Source organism: Crocodylus porosus, unplaced genomic scaffold (assembly GCF_001723895.1).
Source record: "Crocodylus porosus isolate Cpor-Errol unplaced genomic scaffold, CroPor_comp1, whole genome shotgun sequence".
In the NCBI taxonomy this organism is placed as follows: Eukaryota; Metazoa; Chordata; order Crocodylia; family Crocodylidae; genus Crocodylus; species Crocodylus porosus.
Genome location: NW_017728907.1, coordinates 17,878,117 through 17,894,868, shown reverse-complemented (window position 1 = coordinate 17,894,868; position 16,752 = coordinate 17,878,117). Strand labels below are relative to the sequence as shown.

General features: G+C 44.1%; 1 protein-coding gene across 1 annotated transcript in view; it reads right to left on the bottom strand.

Annotated features, from left to right (window-relative positions):
• Positions 1-16,752, bottom strand: part of PAPPA2 (pappalysin 2) — a 172,922-nt gene that overhangs the window by 56,723 nt on the left and 99,447 nt on the right. The window contains exon 15 of the mRNA XM_019530580.1: positions 2,943-3,114. Within this exon, the coding sequence (XP_019386125.1) occupies positions 2,943-3,114 (172 nt within the window). The remainder of the gene's footprint in view (positions 1-2,942; positions 3,115-16,752) is intronic.

Here is a 16,752-nt window from a genome sequence, read left to right as displayed (position 1 = left end):
ATCTGCATGGCACCAATGTGCATAGATAGCACCCTGTAGCACACTTGAAAGGATCTCAAAGCACTCCAGGGGGCTGTGGCACCCTTGCTGAGAGTCATTCATATAGACCAACATGGGATCTGCCTGGAAAAGAATATGAATGTGATGAGCTGCACTAGCTTTAACCATGAGCCTGATGATGCAGATCACAGAACCACAGAAAAATAGGGCTGGAAGGGACCACAGGAGGTTATTTAAACCAATCCCTGTTCAAACTAGGATCATCATTGCCTATAACATCCCTGGTAAATATTTGCCTAACATGAACTTAAAAGCTTCCAAGGATGAAGCTTCCACATTCTCTCTAGACAATGAGTCAGTGCTTAACTACCTTCATACTTAGAAAGTTCTTCCTAAAATCTAATCTAAATATCTTGTGTTGCAATGTAAGGCCACAAACCACTCAAGCCACATTTTCACCTTGAATGTGTTTCAAATCCAGGACCTCATCCATTATACTACCAGGGCTAAGAAAATATGAATATATCTGCACTGTAGATAAGACCTAAGTTAAACCTACTCTCTTCATTTCACAAGGACTCATACCATACTAGAGCCTTCATGGGTGACACTGTCCTATGACACTTTAGAAAGCTAGTGCCATGGCCACTGCAGAGGGGCACCTGTAACCTACCATCAACTGTTGCAGCCACAGCCCCAGCTCTGCCTAGATATTTCCCATTCAACTGCCAAATGTAGAAAACTCACACTAGGCAGATTTATTTTGTGTGGCCTCATTTTAGAAGCAAAAAGAACATTATGTTTTGGTTGAGAACATATCAGAGTGTGTTACAGGACCTGCTGTCCAATCACATCTGCCTTGGGATTAGCTGGGCAGCCACATGCTTAATAACCTTCTGGGAGAAACAGGGGCCAAATGGCCCATCTAAATCCATCCAGCTGCCTGACTAATCTTTGCACTGTGTTATGTTCCTCTCCTCTCAGTGTCCATCTAACCTGTAGGTAAGCACATTCACAGATGCAGTCTTGGTAGTGTCCCTTCCAGGTCTGACCTACTTTCAGCCTCAGGGAAGCTTTCCCTTAATTCTCCTTATACCTACATATTTCTCTACCTTGCTTCAGCTTTTGCTCTCCTGTTCAGCACTCATCACAGGAGCCAGACGGACAGCCTCAGAAACGTGTACCCTTTCTCTAGTAACAGAGAAGGGACAGTACAAACTGTACTATGCACCTTGCCAAAATGACTCTACTGAGACCTTCATGGTTCATTTCAAGGGAAGTTCCGTCCCCAGAAGCTATTCAGACTGTGGTCTCCCTGCTGAGATAGCTAACAATAGGGCCAGCTCCAGGGATGCACATCCTTGTGCATTTTTCTGATGCACATCCTTGCCTTCTATGAACTGGGCCTAACTTTTTTTCATATTGACTTGTAGGACACAACTAAGCTGGACTGTGTTAGAACTAGTGAGGTAGAAGGGAAGAAAAGACTGCATACCCCTGCCAGTTATCTCACTTATAACCTATTTTTTCTCTAATCAATAACAATGCAATGACCTTTATCTTTAAAACTGAAAACATGCCAGAGACCTTAAGGTATTCTAACCATTGCCTCTGCAGCTCTAGGTCACTTGTTCAGTCTGTTTCTATGATCCCAGATCTGTTTCTATACCATAAATGGGAAATTAGAAGTCCACTGCCTAATTGCAAAACCCTCCAGTTTCTTTTGGATTTCTTTCTGGATAGAAATCCTTTTATCTAACAAACGGAGTTTGCAAATGCTGTATAGGAAGACTTAATCCATTAGTTAGACCCAACCTACTGAAATAAAGAAAACAGCCTTTTCAGGGCTCACGTTTGTATTAGCTATTTGTATATCCTTCCTACCTCACAGACATAAGTGTTGTCAGTGTGAGGTGATCAGGCACGGTGGTTATGAGGGGTATATAAACAGCATAGATAGAAAAGATGATCACAAGAAATAGTGAGCCTGTTATGCTGTGAGATTAAAATCTTAAAGCTCTAAACCACTGTTACTCCAGTTTTAAACTTAGGCCCATCTACTGACAAAGGGCCATATTTTCAGCTAAGGTAAATCAGCATTATGGGACTGAATGCACTTACAGTGGCAAAATGTGGCAGTGACTGAGGTCTTGGGCCCTCTTACCTACTGGGATCACCCATGATAATTCCACTGTGCAGATACAAGGGGTATTTTGAGCACAGAAAAAAGCTGGGTGGCATTCAGATGGGCTGAGAAGGCTGTATAAAGGGGGAGAGATTCCCCCCAAGCATCCCACCTACCTTACCAAAACACTCACGCACTAAACGTGACCTGAAACAGCTCACCAAAGGTAGTGATGCCTACAGCAGAAAAGAAGGGCCCCAGGAAGATAGTACTTTCAAGGGGATGGTTGCCTCCCCTTCTTGCTCACTTCAGCCCCCATCCAAGACAGCACCATCAGGAAGAAGCAACAGTGAAGGATTTCAGAGGCACTTCTCTTCTACATTCCAGCAGAAATGAGATCAAGTTGTGACCCTGTAGGATCTGCCCCATAACAGGTGAGTCTCTACTTAACATATTCCAGAAAAGAGATTCCTGAAATGTTTTTCTTTACCATCAATCACAACAGAAGAACTGCAGATATTTCTTTGCATCACAAAAGCACCTTTCAGTTCAGTATGATGAGCAAACACTGTGCAGAACAGTTCCCAGGCTGGCATACCTGCCAGGACCCAGGACTGGAATGGGAAGGGGCCCTAGTATTGCTGTGAATGGTGGACCAGCACTGAGAATATGACAGGGGTAAGGACCAAATCTTACAGGCAGAGCAACATGGTACTCATGACCAACCCAATGTGAGCTCCATAAAAGTCTGCCTTAACCAGCAGTTGCTCAGATACATCTCATGGGGGGTTCTACTTGCACCCAACTATCAACTCACCTGCATGGGACTCAAACCCTTTCCACTGCTGGAATGGAGAGCAAATCCCATTTCACAGGTAACAGCACACTTCATATGTCCTGGGGCACTGGATGTGCAGTTCACGATGGCAGCATGATCAAGCTGCAGTGGCAGGCAGCTGCTGTGCTCCCCACTGGTACTCTGGGTACTGCTGTGGAGGAGACAGAGACAACATAACAAAAGCTGTGACATTAAAGTGTTGTACAAACATTAAGATAACTAAATGGTAAAATAAGAAACATATTTAATCACCTAAGTAGCAAAATATGTAAAAAAATCTTTCCAATATATGACGTTTTTCCCCTTGAGAGTGTCTCTTTAAGAGCACTGAGCCAAATTCTCAGCGGATCTGTGCTGGTGTAGCTCCGCTGATTTTAGGGAGGATACATCCCCACTGAGAAGCCACAGCAGAACCTTTTCTTTTCTAAGCTTTTCATTAGGAAATAATAGCTTAGGTGCTGAATCTCTTCAGTTGCCCATGGAAGTTGTAGGTGCTCAGCATCTCACAGGATTGGGCCATAAAATGCCACTAGTTGGGTATTTACTTTTTACATCTCCTCTAGGCATCCCTGACACCCTGGAGCTCACTGGCCCTTGTAAGTCAGAGTTCCCTGGAACTGCTTCATGTGGCTGAGTGAAACTGAGATAAGGAGGTGGGTGTGCTCATCTGACCAGCTTAAAAGGCACCCTGGAACAAGAACACAGTGAAGACCCCAGCCCTACCAGAGATATTTGCAGCAGAATTCGCAGCCTCAAGTCCAGCCGCAAACAGTGCCAGAAGGGATTTGCTTCATGGAGGTGAGCCCCCACATGCAAGCATAGGACTCCCCAGAGACTTAGGTTTACTCTACAAAATTTGTAACATGACTCCTCCTTACCTCTAATGAAAGCATGCTTGCTTCAAGCCAAGCACTAACGGGTAGTTCTTCCCAGAAATGAGGTGGAAATGCAGGAGGGAATGAAGAAAGCCCATTTTGTAGGCTACCTTACAGCCAAGGACATCCACAGGGGAACCTCTGACCATTTAGATGGATGAATTAATAGCAGAACACAATACTCACATATACTATCACCTATGCAATCTGATCCACACACAACCCCCTATGCACACACTGCTCTCAGGCCAACCTTTGGGAAATACCTGTTGGGGTGAGTGTGGGAGGGTAAGATCTGAGTATTTTTATACACTTTGGCAACTCTTGCAGAGCTTGCTGTGCAGCCAAAGCCTTGGGAAGCAGATTAAAGCCCAGACATGAATGGATCATCCAAGTCCCAGGCAATCCCCTTCAGTCCCTGGGCCAACCTGCTGCTTGCACTTCAACCACATGCTCAGAAAGACTCATACATGCACAGTGTGCATTCATATATGTGTTCAGCTCCTGGAAAGAATGCTTGAGCAATGGACTCACACCTAAAGAGGAGAGGTCTGCATACCAGATGCACATGCCATGATGCTAGCACACAATGGAAGAGAGTGGGAGAGCTCAGATGCCCCTCCCCAATTTTTCTCTCAAACCCTTTTCACTTGGCTGTGTCCCTTCCTGTCCTTTTTCAAGGCCATCTCTGACTAAATTCCACACATAACACCAGCACAGAAGTTACTGAGTGGCAGCACCTAAACATGGAGGTGACCTGAGACGTCTGTGTGTGAATAGTATGTGGGGGCCAATGATTTAGGCCTTATCTACATTCAGCAAGAAGCATTCTTGTTGCCATTATTGATCCAGACATGAATTCTAGCTCATTTACCACAACAGCAACATAGCAGGAGGATGGGTGTTTTGGGGGTTCAGGAACTGACCTGGTATCTTGTCTGATTCATACATTCTTTAAGTCATCTCAAGAAAGATACGCTTTCTCTGTGTCTCACTTTCATGACCCTGACACTTCTCTTTTTTTGCTCTGTCTTGTCCGTGTTGACTCTAAGCTCCATGGGGCTGGGAGCACATGCCAGCATATCTCAAGTTCAGCACTTGGCACACTGAAGTCCTCCTCTCAGCTGGTGCCTCAACATAGCACAGCAATACAGTTAAAAACAGTAACACTTTCCCTTTACAAGCTAAATATACTTATTAGGGAGACAGTGGGAAAGATTCAGAAGTGGGATTTCCTATCCATCTGCCATGTGTTTCCAGGAAATAATATTAACAGCAGCCCTTTCCAGCACCTTTCAGCTAAGGATCTCAAAGCACTTGCACACATTACTATAATTGCATTGCTTTTCATCCATGAAACATGGGTAAGGGCTGGGGGAAGAACCTTTCCTCACCAATGAAATGCAGCTGTTGCATAAAACACAGCAGCTCTGTATCCAAAAAAACAGCGACACTACACAACAGGAATGCTGCATCCAATTACAGCTGGAGGGGGAAATTAAATAGGCTGAATGTAATTACCTGGGATGGACTTTAGCCAAGAACTGGGACCACAGGGACTTTAACAAAAATATATTTAGTGATCACAACTGATCAGGACCTTGGTTTTATGACCCTCCCAAAAGGATGTGCCTCCAAATAACCTAGCGCTCCTTTTAGGTAGCAATCTGGAAGGAGAGCCAGCACCCCTATTGAACATCCCAAACTGCCACCTGTATAGGTGAGCCTTCTCATTTTCTTACTGAAGGTCTCCCAGCCAAATCCTGACCTGGCCCAACCTGGCCTTGCGTGTCAGAGCCGACTGGCTCCCAGCACCACGTGGCATGGCTGCAGGCACCGGCTCTTGCATCAAGTAAGTACGTGGAAGAAATATGCTCAGCCTCCACATACAAATATTTATTGAGACAAGCCTCCCTTCCCCTCCTCTCTCTCATACACACGCACACACAAATATGCTGCGGATGTATGTATAGCATGAACGGAGCTCACTGTTGACTCCAGCCAAGTCCATTAGCCAAAGCTGCCATGGAAACTAGTGTGGAAGAGCCCATTCAAGGTTGGGGGCAGACGGGGCCGGGGGGAACAGCAAGGGAAAAATGGCAAGGGAAAGGACCACAAAAAAACCTGTTTTTTCTGTGCAGACCTGTTTATGAAGTGAGAAATGGTTTCAGGGCAGCTGCTGCAAATTCTTTCACTAGCTTATATTTCCATTTGCTTCCTTTTTAAAGAATTTGTTTTATGAGCACAGCGTTTGTCAGGTCATTAGCTTCCGAGGGCATCTGGTACCAATTGTGGGCCTCTTCCCCCTCCCTCTCCATTTGGTTGTACCACTCCGTAACTGTGCCCCCAGCACACATGCATACAACACACGTGCACGCGCACCTTCCCCATCCCAGCCTTTGCCATACACTGAATTAAACTGAGCCTTCTCAGGTGCATGCATCTGAGCCTGCATGCATAGGTGCGTCTGTGTACACAGGCATGTGAACGGTGTGCAGGGGGTTGAGACTCTTTCCTTTCTAGACTTTTTCTTGCCTCCAGTCTAACACCAGCAAGGAAACTCACAAAGAAATTTGGCATGTTCTGCAAATCATATAGCTTTGCATGTGCACGCACACATGCGCGTGCACGCACACACACACGAATCTTCAACTACGTATTTCTCATGTGTACTGTGGTGGTACACTGGAGTCTAATCAGAGGCCACCACATCACAGTACTAGGTGCTATGCTGCTTCCAAAAGCTTCTGCAGCTCTGATCTAGTCAGTCTGTAAAGTGCAAATCTGCCTGACTTCAGACTAGCACAGTGAACTAAATCTCTCTAGCAGGCCTGCACCATGCAATCAGAACTGTGCCTAGCTACAACAGAGGTTAGCACAGAGATGTAATGATTGGATGCCCGGGGAAGCAGACACACGCAGGAGCAGCAGTGATTTCCGGTTGCCGCCACACTGCCGGCATAATTGTGCAGCTGCATCAACAGCTGGTTTTTTTTTCTGCACCCCTCTCCTCCCTCCCAAGATGGTGCCTGGGGTGGCTGCCCTGGTAGCCCCATCCTACTCCTGCCACTTAACAAAAGCTTAACAACAGCCGACATAACTCTACTGACTTTGGTGGAAGTACAGGAACAGAAAGCTTCATCTATTGTCTCTCAGACAGATCTGCTGATCATCACAGAGAAAAATATTTTGTGTGTTAAAACAGTGATGATAATGATGGTGATGTGGACAAGAAGGATGATTTGCACTATGGTAGCACCAAGGAGCCCCAGTCAAGGAAAACCATGAACCCACTATGCTAGATATTGTACAAAAAAGAGAATCCATGAATTATATTTTACTTCAATATTAGAATCCATCATTTACCATGCTTAGCATGACTTAGCAGGCTTAGCACGACTCTCAGGAACTAGTCACTGCCTGTAGGGGCTAAAACTCTACTAGCAGTGAGTGAGCGACCTACTGGTATTATTATCACACTTCTCATCTCAGCATGAAATAGATGTTTTTCTTTTTCTCCTTTGGATTATAACGGATAGATATAGCTTATCCCTGCACCCCACTTTTCCAGAACTGGGACATTCCAGCATTTTGGATAAAGCCCTTCAAGAAAAACAAGGAGCCAATAATTATTTTTTACCCTCCTTGGGCTTGAACCATCTAAAAATCATTCATGTTTTTGTTAGCTTGTTTTGAAACCCAAACAAAGTATCTTTCAATGACATTTTAGGAAAAGGTCAGGTTTTTTTCCATCCAGACATGTGCCATTTCAAAATGTCTTGTGCTTCATGGCCAAAGCTCATTAATGAAACAAAGTTCAAATCTGGAATTTTTTGAAACTGTCGAGGTTTTCCTTGAGGTTTTCTAATAGCTGTGAAAAGGTCAGGATTTCTCATGAAATTGGATAAGTTTTCCACACACATAACAAAACTTCAAATTTCTGAATTTTGGGCTTTGCTGTGATTGTTTCACAGAGTCCAGAAAATACCAGTGGACTTAACCAAACCAAATATTCCCAGCATCATGTCATCCATAAATCAGCTGTCATATCTACCCAAGCTTTCATCCCATAGGTTACCATTAAAACTGCCCTTACAATTAAACTTCAATTTTAACAAGGAGGCATTTTTATTAGACATGATTTGTCAATGCAAGGGGTGATAGATGAAGGAAGAACAAGGCTGGATCCAATCCTGCTGAAGTTAAAGATAGTCACTGCACTGAGCTTCCTTGGATTTTGAATCTGGTTGTTCAGGCCAATCCAAACAATAAACTGCTCATGTCTACCCACAAAGAAATATGGCAAAGAAAGGGAGACAGATAAATGGGAAGAGGTGTTTGTACAGGGGTAGGGATTTCCTTCTGCAAATTTTAATCTGAGATCATTGCAGTCTTTTGGGGAGGAAAAAGAATTTTCCACTCAGACTTTATGCTCCTATAGCAGTGCTCTGTTTCAGTGTTCATATGTTGACACATCACATGGTATCTCATTTCCTTATTCTGACAGGTACATTTCTTATTGGGATGGTGAGTTGCCTTTGGCTCTAACACAGAGGTTCTTTTTGTCTTTCTTCCTTTCTTGGGTACCCTACACCAAGATATATGTGCCAATGTAGAGGGGGAACATGAAAGCCCCAAGACCTTAGAGGAATTTTTTTCCCAACACTGTTAGCATCAGCTGCACTGTTGGTGGCCACATGAGGAGCCTACTGTACAGGCCATATTAGTTGCTATGGTCAAATCTATTCCATTACTCAGACTTGCTCCCAGGATGAGTAACAGACAGATGCAACAACTGGATTGATTTCAAGGGATACTGATACAAGCTGTTATGATGCAACTGTTACAGCTGCATGATTCTGTATGGTTACAGGTGCAGCAAAACCATCCCAAATTTAGCCCTGCCTCGTTCAGGGTCCACATTAGGGCAATTTAGATCCCTTGCGTCATTACAAAATCATGCAGACATGGCAGTTACATCAGTACAGCCTCTACAGGCTCCCAAGCAGCAGCTCCCTTCCCCTTTACAGCATTCAAATGTGTTTGTCCATACCCAGGGTTAGAGGATGTAGTGCTCCTAGCTATAATGCACACAGTAGCTTGTTCCCTTGCACACATCAAACCTATCTGACAGTCACAAAGAAGCCTAAAACTGGACCACTTTGCTTACCTAATTCTGGACATAGAATGCAACATCCTTCAATGTATGTCTGGAAATCCAGTCCAACACCCCTTCTCCCACCCAGCAGCTTTCAGGAGGATGTTCTATAGTCAAACATAAGCTACTGGGCTCATACAGGAGCAGCAAGATTAAATTCACTGGCCTATGTTATGCAGGAGGATAAACTAGATCAGCGGTTCTCAACACTTCGAGACTCAAGGCGCCCCTCAGTAAATGCCAGCTCTTAGTTTTCACTTTTTTTGACTATGGAAAAATAATAGAGCAATTTTTCTGTTGCAAAGAACTCAGAAAGATCATAACTATTGATTTGTATTTCAAATCTCTGAGCTTATGCTGTGAATCAGACCTAATAGGGGTATATTGTGTAGCACCCCACAGCACCCATGGAAGGATTTCAAGGAACCCCAGGGTGCCATGGCACTCTGGTTGAGAATCACTAAACTAGATCATAAAGGTTTCTTTTGGCCCTAATATCTGAGTCTAATACTCTATGAAAAAGGCACAGTGTTTTGTATCCCACAGTGTTGACTGTTTGTTTACCATGTGTTTGGAGAAAATATGCTTTTACTGTAGATCTAAACAATGATTAAAAACCTTTGCTGGCAATGTCTGCAGATAATACAGAGATTGAAGGGGCAAAAAATAATGAGGGGGACAGGCTACTGCTAAAGAGAAGTCTGAACTACCCGGTTAAATGACCAAAGTGCAAGAAAAGATGTCTTAATAGAGCCAAAAACAAGGTAATAACCTAGAATGCACATTATACCTACAGGCTGGGAGATATTTATACAGCTCTTCATAAAGAGAAGAACACAGATATGTACAGAAAACCAACTCAGAATGAGTGTGCAATGCAGTCCTGCGGCAAGGAGGACTAACATGATCCTAGGATGCACACAACATGGAAATATCAAGTAAAAGTAAGAGAGTGTTCTTGCCTCTGTACACAGCATAGCCAAGAATGCTCCTGAAATGCTGTCTCTTTTCCAATGTTCACACTTGGAAGAGAGGTCAAAAGAGTGCTACAGAAATGATCCAGAAGTTGGAAAGCAAGCCTTCGGATGGAGGGCTTATGGAGTTTAACCTTGTCACCATATCCAAGGGAAGCCTGAAGGGTGACATGATTTTTGCTTATCAGCACTTACACATAGAAGAGATCTGATAGTGGAGGGCATATCAGTTTTGCGAACAAAGCCATACCAAAATCCAGTGGCAGGAAGTCAAAGTTAGATAAAGCCAATCCTGAAATGAGATGAAATTTCCTTGCAATGAATGAGGGTAACTAAACATTAAGAGAGCTTAGCAGCAGAGACCCTAAAGGGATTTTAGTTAAAGATTTGCTTTCATTTGGGAGAAATCCTAAAGCCTCTGTGGTGTGTGATTGCATTCAGGGGGGTGCAGGATGGTGTCAAGATGGGTAGTTGTGAAGCACAGAGAAAATCTTCCTTGTCTTGGGATACTAGGAAGTAAGGGTGAAACTACCTGCCTCTTACGATCTAATGTGAACACTTTGATTATGATGCAATGCAAATAGCCATGAACATCCAAAAAAACCAAAAAAAAAGCAATTGTTTTAGCCCCAGGACCCCTCCCTCCTAAACCATACCCAGAGATTTCTGCTGGAAGAAGGCATCCCTGCTTACCCTGCCCTCCTTGTCCAAAACTAAGCTTCCTACTGCTTGTCCAACATTAAGTTAGCTACTCACCCTGTTATGACTGCTGAGATGTGCTCTGGAACAGCCAGCAGCCAAGGTGCTCCCATATTGTCCCCCATGGGCATGTGCAGATCTCCCCCTGCTTGTGGCACCCCTGCCCCTGCTCCCAGCTGCCATGGCTCTCTGGGGTGGAAGGAGGAGCAGCTAGCAGCACTAGGGATCACCAAGCTCCAGGGATGAATCTTGTGCCAGCTCTGAGGACAATAGGTATGATCCTGCTCCCTCCCAGGCTCATGCCAAACCAGACAAGCCTCTTGCCCCACATCACTATGAGAGCTGGAAGCAAAAGGCAGGGGTGCTACCTCATTTCTGAGGTGGGAAGATATCAGGTTAATTTGGTTGATTTTCAGTAAAGAATCAAACTGTAGATAACAACATTTCAGGGGTCCCCCGGTCACCTGCAGAGTTCTGGAAGGAACTGTTCCCTCCTTTTCTTTGGAGCCCCCTTGTCTAGATGCAGTCTGTTTATTTTTTCACCCATCTCTGAATCCTCAGGAATTGGTTACAGCCAGAGACACAGCACTGAACAGGGTGGATCAGTGATCTGAAATAGTATAAAAAAATCTTCTTTTGTCAATAATTCACTGTTGCATCTTGATCACATGCTCCGGGCCAAACAGATGGCAAGATCAGATATGGGGAAAGGACCTTCCCTTAGCTCAGATTTGCAAGGATCTGGTAGAGGTCTTTCACTCCTTCTGCAGAATGATGTGCAGTTTGCTGGCCAGAGTCATTCAGTCCTGAGCTATGCAGGCCCTTGGTACCGGACTGTCTCCCTCTTTCCTGCCTGTACATAGAAATGGTTTAGTCTTCTCAGACCTGAAATACATGAGTCTCACACAAACTACTAGGCTCAGTGCAGAGATAAGAGGAGAAAATGGAATGGCTTGTGCTACTCAGGAGGTCAGGCCAGATAATCCAATGGTCCCTGCTGGAGCAGATCTTCATGAATTTATAAAATTATAGATTGAGTGGAATAGTGAGAGATGACTCAAGTGTTCTACAGAGCTAATATACAAGGCATTAAGATCTAGAAATGGTCTGCAGATAACAGATGAAACATTATAGCCCATAAAAATAATCCATGTACCTATGTTTATTTGCATTTTCAAACTATGATTAGGACATTTGGCACTCTGCAGATGAACAGACAACTAACTGGAATTAATGACCCATATGGCACAGTCTCAGCCATCAAGACCTACCAGTTAGTCATTAATCCACCAGAAATGCCCTACATGTCAACAATCACTATTGCCTAAGGACAAGCAGCTGGAAGTAAGCTCAAAGACTATTCAAACTGAAAAAACTCTTCTGAACTGTAATTATCAGGATGTGAGTCCCACCTCTAGAAGGGTCCCTTCTGGTCAGATTGGAGGGACTCGTGTGGGGCAGCATGGGGGAAGCTTGCCCCGGCAACGCTCCTACTGAATGTGATGTGAGGATAAGCAGACAGTTCTGGCTCTAAGCCAAATGACTTTCACCAGCACTAAATTAGTCTGGAACAAACATTTTCAAAGTGAACCTTTATAGCCCTATGTCATTTGGATTCCCTTCCATTAAAGGCTCACTTGCTTGCTCTCTCTTTCCTACCCCATCTTTTCCTGCTGTCTTTACTTCCATTCCTTTTCCATGGTTTTCCCTCCTCCATTCCTGCACTGCCTTTCTCTCCCCCGATACATCTTGCCTGATCTCTCCCATTACTGCTATAAACAACCTGAGGCTTTGGGTGGGTACAGCTCAGAGGGTCACCCTGGCTAAGAGACAGCTCCAGTTTTAGGGATGCCCTTGGTGTGAATTGAAAGGAAAAGTACAAGGCCTGTCACCAAATGCACAAATCAATCTCAGCTTGAAACAGCAAACTAGGACAAGCAAGCTAGGGAAGCAGCTTAGGAAACTGCAATTCTTTCCTTACTGAACAAAAAAGGAAAAAAAAATTAAAACCAAAACCAGATTTCTCTTTAATCCATTAAAAACTTCTTTTGGGGAAAAATAATGGAGTGAATAAGAATACAATACAGATTTTATTTCGATAGCGCTTTTCCCACTGAAGTGCCAAGGCATTTCCCAGCACAAACAAATGTATAATAAAACAAGCTAAAAATAAAGTGAAGGTTGTTTTTTTAAAAAAAATGTAAAACGTTACCCTGATTTGATATACAGCCCATACCAAAGAAAACAGGAGAGAATGTGGTTCATTGCTAAATCCAAAGGGAAAGACAAGCTGAAAAGCAACAGGCTTCAAGTCTGACAGTGCCACAGCACCAGCGAGAGGCAGAACTTCCACTACTTCTGGTATAGCCAGACTCATGCTGGTGTCCTAGATAGAAAGGGAAGAGGGGCTTGACCTGATATCCATTAATGTCAAGGGAAAGGTGCCCTGAAACAGGCTCTTGTTAAGAATTCCCTGGGCTAGTAATGTTCCTTACAGCTGGGAGTTTTCAGTGAACTCATTAAAGACCAGCTTTTGGTTGCTCCCTCAGTGGGCTTGTGCATCTGCATGGTGAAATGAGTAAACACAACCCCTTGGGGAGGTGATATACAACCCCAGCACTTGTGCTCCTTACAGGCAAGGTGAGGGAGGTTTCACAGTGCAACTAACAGTGCTGGGCAATGGGCACCCCTCAGAGGTACTGATTAATGACCAGAATGATGCTAGGGGGCACGGAGGAGGTGACGTATTTTGGTTGAGATAAAGCCCTGACACCTGGACAGTTTACAATTGCTAAGGATTCCAGAGCTGTTTCTGTACTTCCAGATATTCTGTCTTCTGGCTGGCTGCATTGGGAGACCTCTCTCACCTTGCACTGGAGTACAATCATCCAGACTTGACTGTATTAATCATGGTCTTTACAGGGACCATGGTTTATTATCCCATGACCTGGGTGAGCTGTTAACTCTTGTTAACTTCCTTATTTTCATCTCAGTTGATCTACTCAACCCACTCATAATTCATTTAGAAGGGTCCCTTCTCCTTATTTTTTTCCTTTCTACATAAAAGCTTTTCTGTCTACCAGTCCTTTCACAACATCTGAAGGAGTAGCTTGTTGACTATGAAAGCTTCATGCATCTCTGAAACAGTTCCTCTCAAAAGGTACAGGCACTGTCTGGGTGTACACAGACATGGTTGCATTTCATGAGTAAGCACATTCACCCTTTATTATATGTATGGACTATAATGCACTTTGGGATCCTTCAAAATGAAAGATGCTGTAGAAACATAAAGCTATTATTTTTATTATACTGGTAATAAGAGTTTCTAGACTGAAGTCAGGAAAGCTTTTTTCCACAGTCTCCTCTGTTACTTTTGTGTGCGTGTGTGTGGTTATTTTTAGTCATGTGCTTACATATACACCGTGAGTATGTGTGTTGGTGTGTAAGAATGGTCAATCCAGTTCTTTGCTGAAATAGCACAGACTTGGTCTTTTAGGATAGGGACAGATATTACACATAAACTGGTTTAAGTGATCAGAAACGGGTTTAAACCTGTAACAGAACAGATGTTCAAGGGATAAAAATTTTTTAAATCAGTTTGAAAATGGATGACTGGTTTGAAATAAACCTGGTTGAATGTAGTATCAGGCTTAACTGATTTGGCTCAAATTGGTTTATGCAATGTATGTCCCAGACCCCTTGCCGATTGAAGCTAAACCAGACATTCCCAGCATCCAAGCATGCTCTCTGGGCTGGGCGTGGCTCTCTGCCCCACAGCAGAGCTGGCCCCTCCCTTCTGCTCCCTGGCTGGAGCTCCAGCAGAGACTGCAGACACAGCAAGGTCTGCCTGGCTTCCCCCTGCCCTACCCTCCTACCCTTGCTGCTCAACCAGAACACCCCCCCTTCCTCCCTCCCATCTCCCACAGCATGGATCCCAGACCCATGGACCCTAGGCATGTGGTATGCTAGCTAATGCCAAGAGGTGTCTGCATGTGTGTGTCTGAAGTTTCACTGGGACAAGCAGATAGAACAGTGACCACTTAGGGCTTTTTGGAGATAACCAACAGGTCAGCTGGTAAGCTATTTAAGAAGAACTAGTGGAGAGAGGCATTGATTTGCTGATGGGGTGATAAACACTGTTATCCACTCCCTGCTGGCTTGCTTGCCTTGTCAGTTTGCTGCAGACAATATAAAGAAGCAAGGGGACAGATTGAAAAGCTCTGTATCATCAACAGATGCATGCATTACACACACCCGCCTTGCCTCAGAGTGCTAGCAGGGGGCTGGGTGTGGCAACACTCCCACCCTTTGAGCAGCCAGCGGGGAAAAGCCTGGGATGGTTCAGGCAGACCTGCCTAATCAGAATGTCCTGCCGGGGCCTAGCCACATCCCCCTCAGCTTAGTACTGTGTAAGGGAAAGGAGGGCTACTCTAAGTGCCCCAGCTTCTAGCCTGAGCCACTGCAGGCATGTGCTGGCATTTCCTCAATCCAGAGAGAATGTCTGTCCAGTTACAAACCAGTTAAGCCTAGCCAGGTTAAACTAACCTGCAAAGATTGAATCAATTCAGGCTTAGGCTTTTTGAATGTCTGTCCCTAGCCCTCCAGTTGTACATCTAAAACAATTAAATTTTTCTGAACTTCCATGGGGTATTTTATTCCCAGACTCTGATACCAATATCAGACCTTTTAAAAATATTGTTATATGTTTGTTTTAGAGGTGACATATATTTTAAAATGAAATAAATTAAAGTGAGACCCCAGCACTTCTATCCCTGATAAAGATGGACCTCCAAAGACTGCTGTGGACTGGCAATCATAGTTTTGCTGGGCTTTGTGGGATCCTCTGAATCTTGCTGTCCAGAAAATGGAGACAACAATATTACTCTGTACTTCTGAAACTCAAGATTCTTTACTGATGTTATCAAATGACATCCCTGAACGGCATAGAACTAGTTTTTTTAAACTAAGTTCACAGAGGAAAAAAATAACATGAAGTGAAGCAAAGAACCTAATTTTGGACACCTCAATTTTTGAGTGCTCAGGCATATGCATACATGGCTAGATTCTCCAAACCAGGGCAGATTTTCAAGCAATCAGGACTTCCAGTCCAGGTTAGGGTGAAAAGACCTCAGCTCCCGTTTAATCATCGGAACAAGAGCTAGAAATCCCAAAAGGTTCACACTCACTAGGTTCCAATGTGACACTTACATGAGAAATGGACAGCACAAAACATGAGTTTAACAGGCCCAATTTATTTGAGAATCTCCTCCTAAGAGCTTGAATTGCAGAGATGCTGAGCCCTCATGCTACCACCTGAAGTGAATTGGTGTTCATCCCATCTGAAAATCACCCTCTCCCATGGAGAGAAGAGATAGGAGAATTATGGACCAAGACCTATTTTAACTCCTGAACAACAAGGCCTCCTGGAGAGGATGAGGGAAAAGCAACTCTCAGGGCTGGGAAGATACAGAAGTAGGAAAGAACAGCACCAGCAGCAGTAATAGCGCCTACTGATTGTGGCGTGAACAGCACAGTTTATACAACCAGGGACAGAGATCAGCAAATCGATCTAACTAAAGTAACCAATCCCATTACCATAGTATCTGAGTGTTTAACTGGGATGGCCACTTTGCAAAAGGATTCCCATTGCTGCTGGAGAGCACGTGCCTACCACAAACAGCCTGTCAGTTCAACTCAGCACCTCACTCAGAGGGAGCCCAAGCCATTGCAGATGCAGGGCAGGCACAGGTTCCTTCCAGCTCATGATTTATGTGGGGACTCCATCCTACTCTCAAAAATTGTAATGGGAGCAGGGCTGGCAGTTGTATACTGTATTTTCTAACAACCAACTCACACTTGAATAAAATTTGCACCCTGTTTTTGAAAGGTAAAATAATATTTTTTAAAAAGATCTTATCTTGAGAATATTCATAGATTTCATAGACTTCATAGACATTAGGGCCGGAAGGGACCTCGGGAGATCATCGAGTCCAGCCCCCAACCCAAAGGGCAGGAAGTCAGCTGGGGTCATAGGATCCCAGCAAGATAAGCATCCAATTTACTCTTGAAGGTGTTCAATGTAG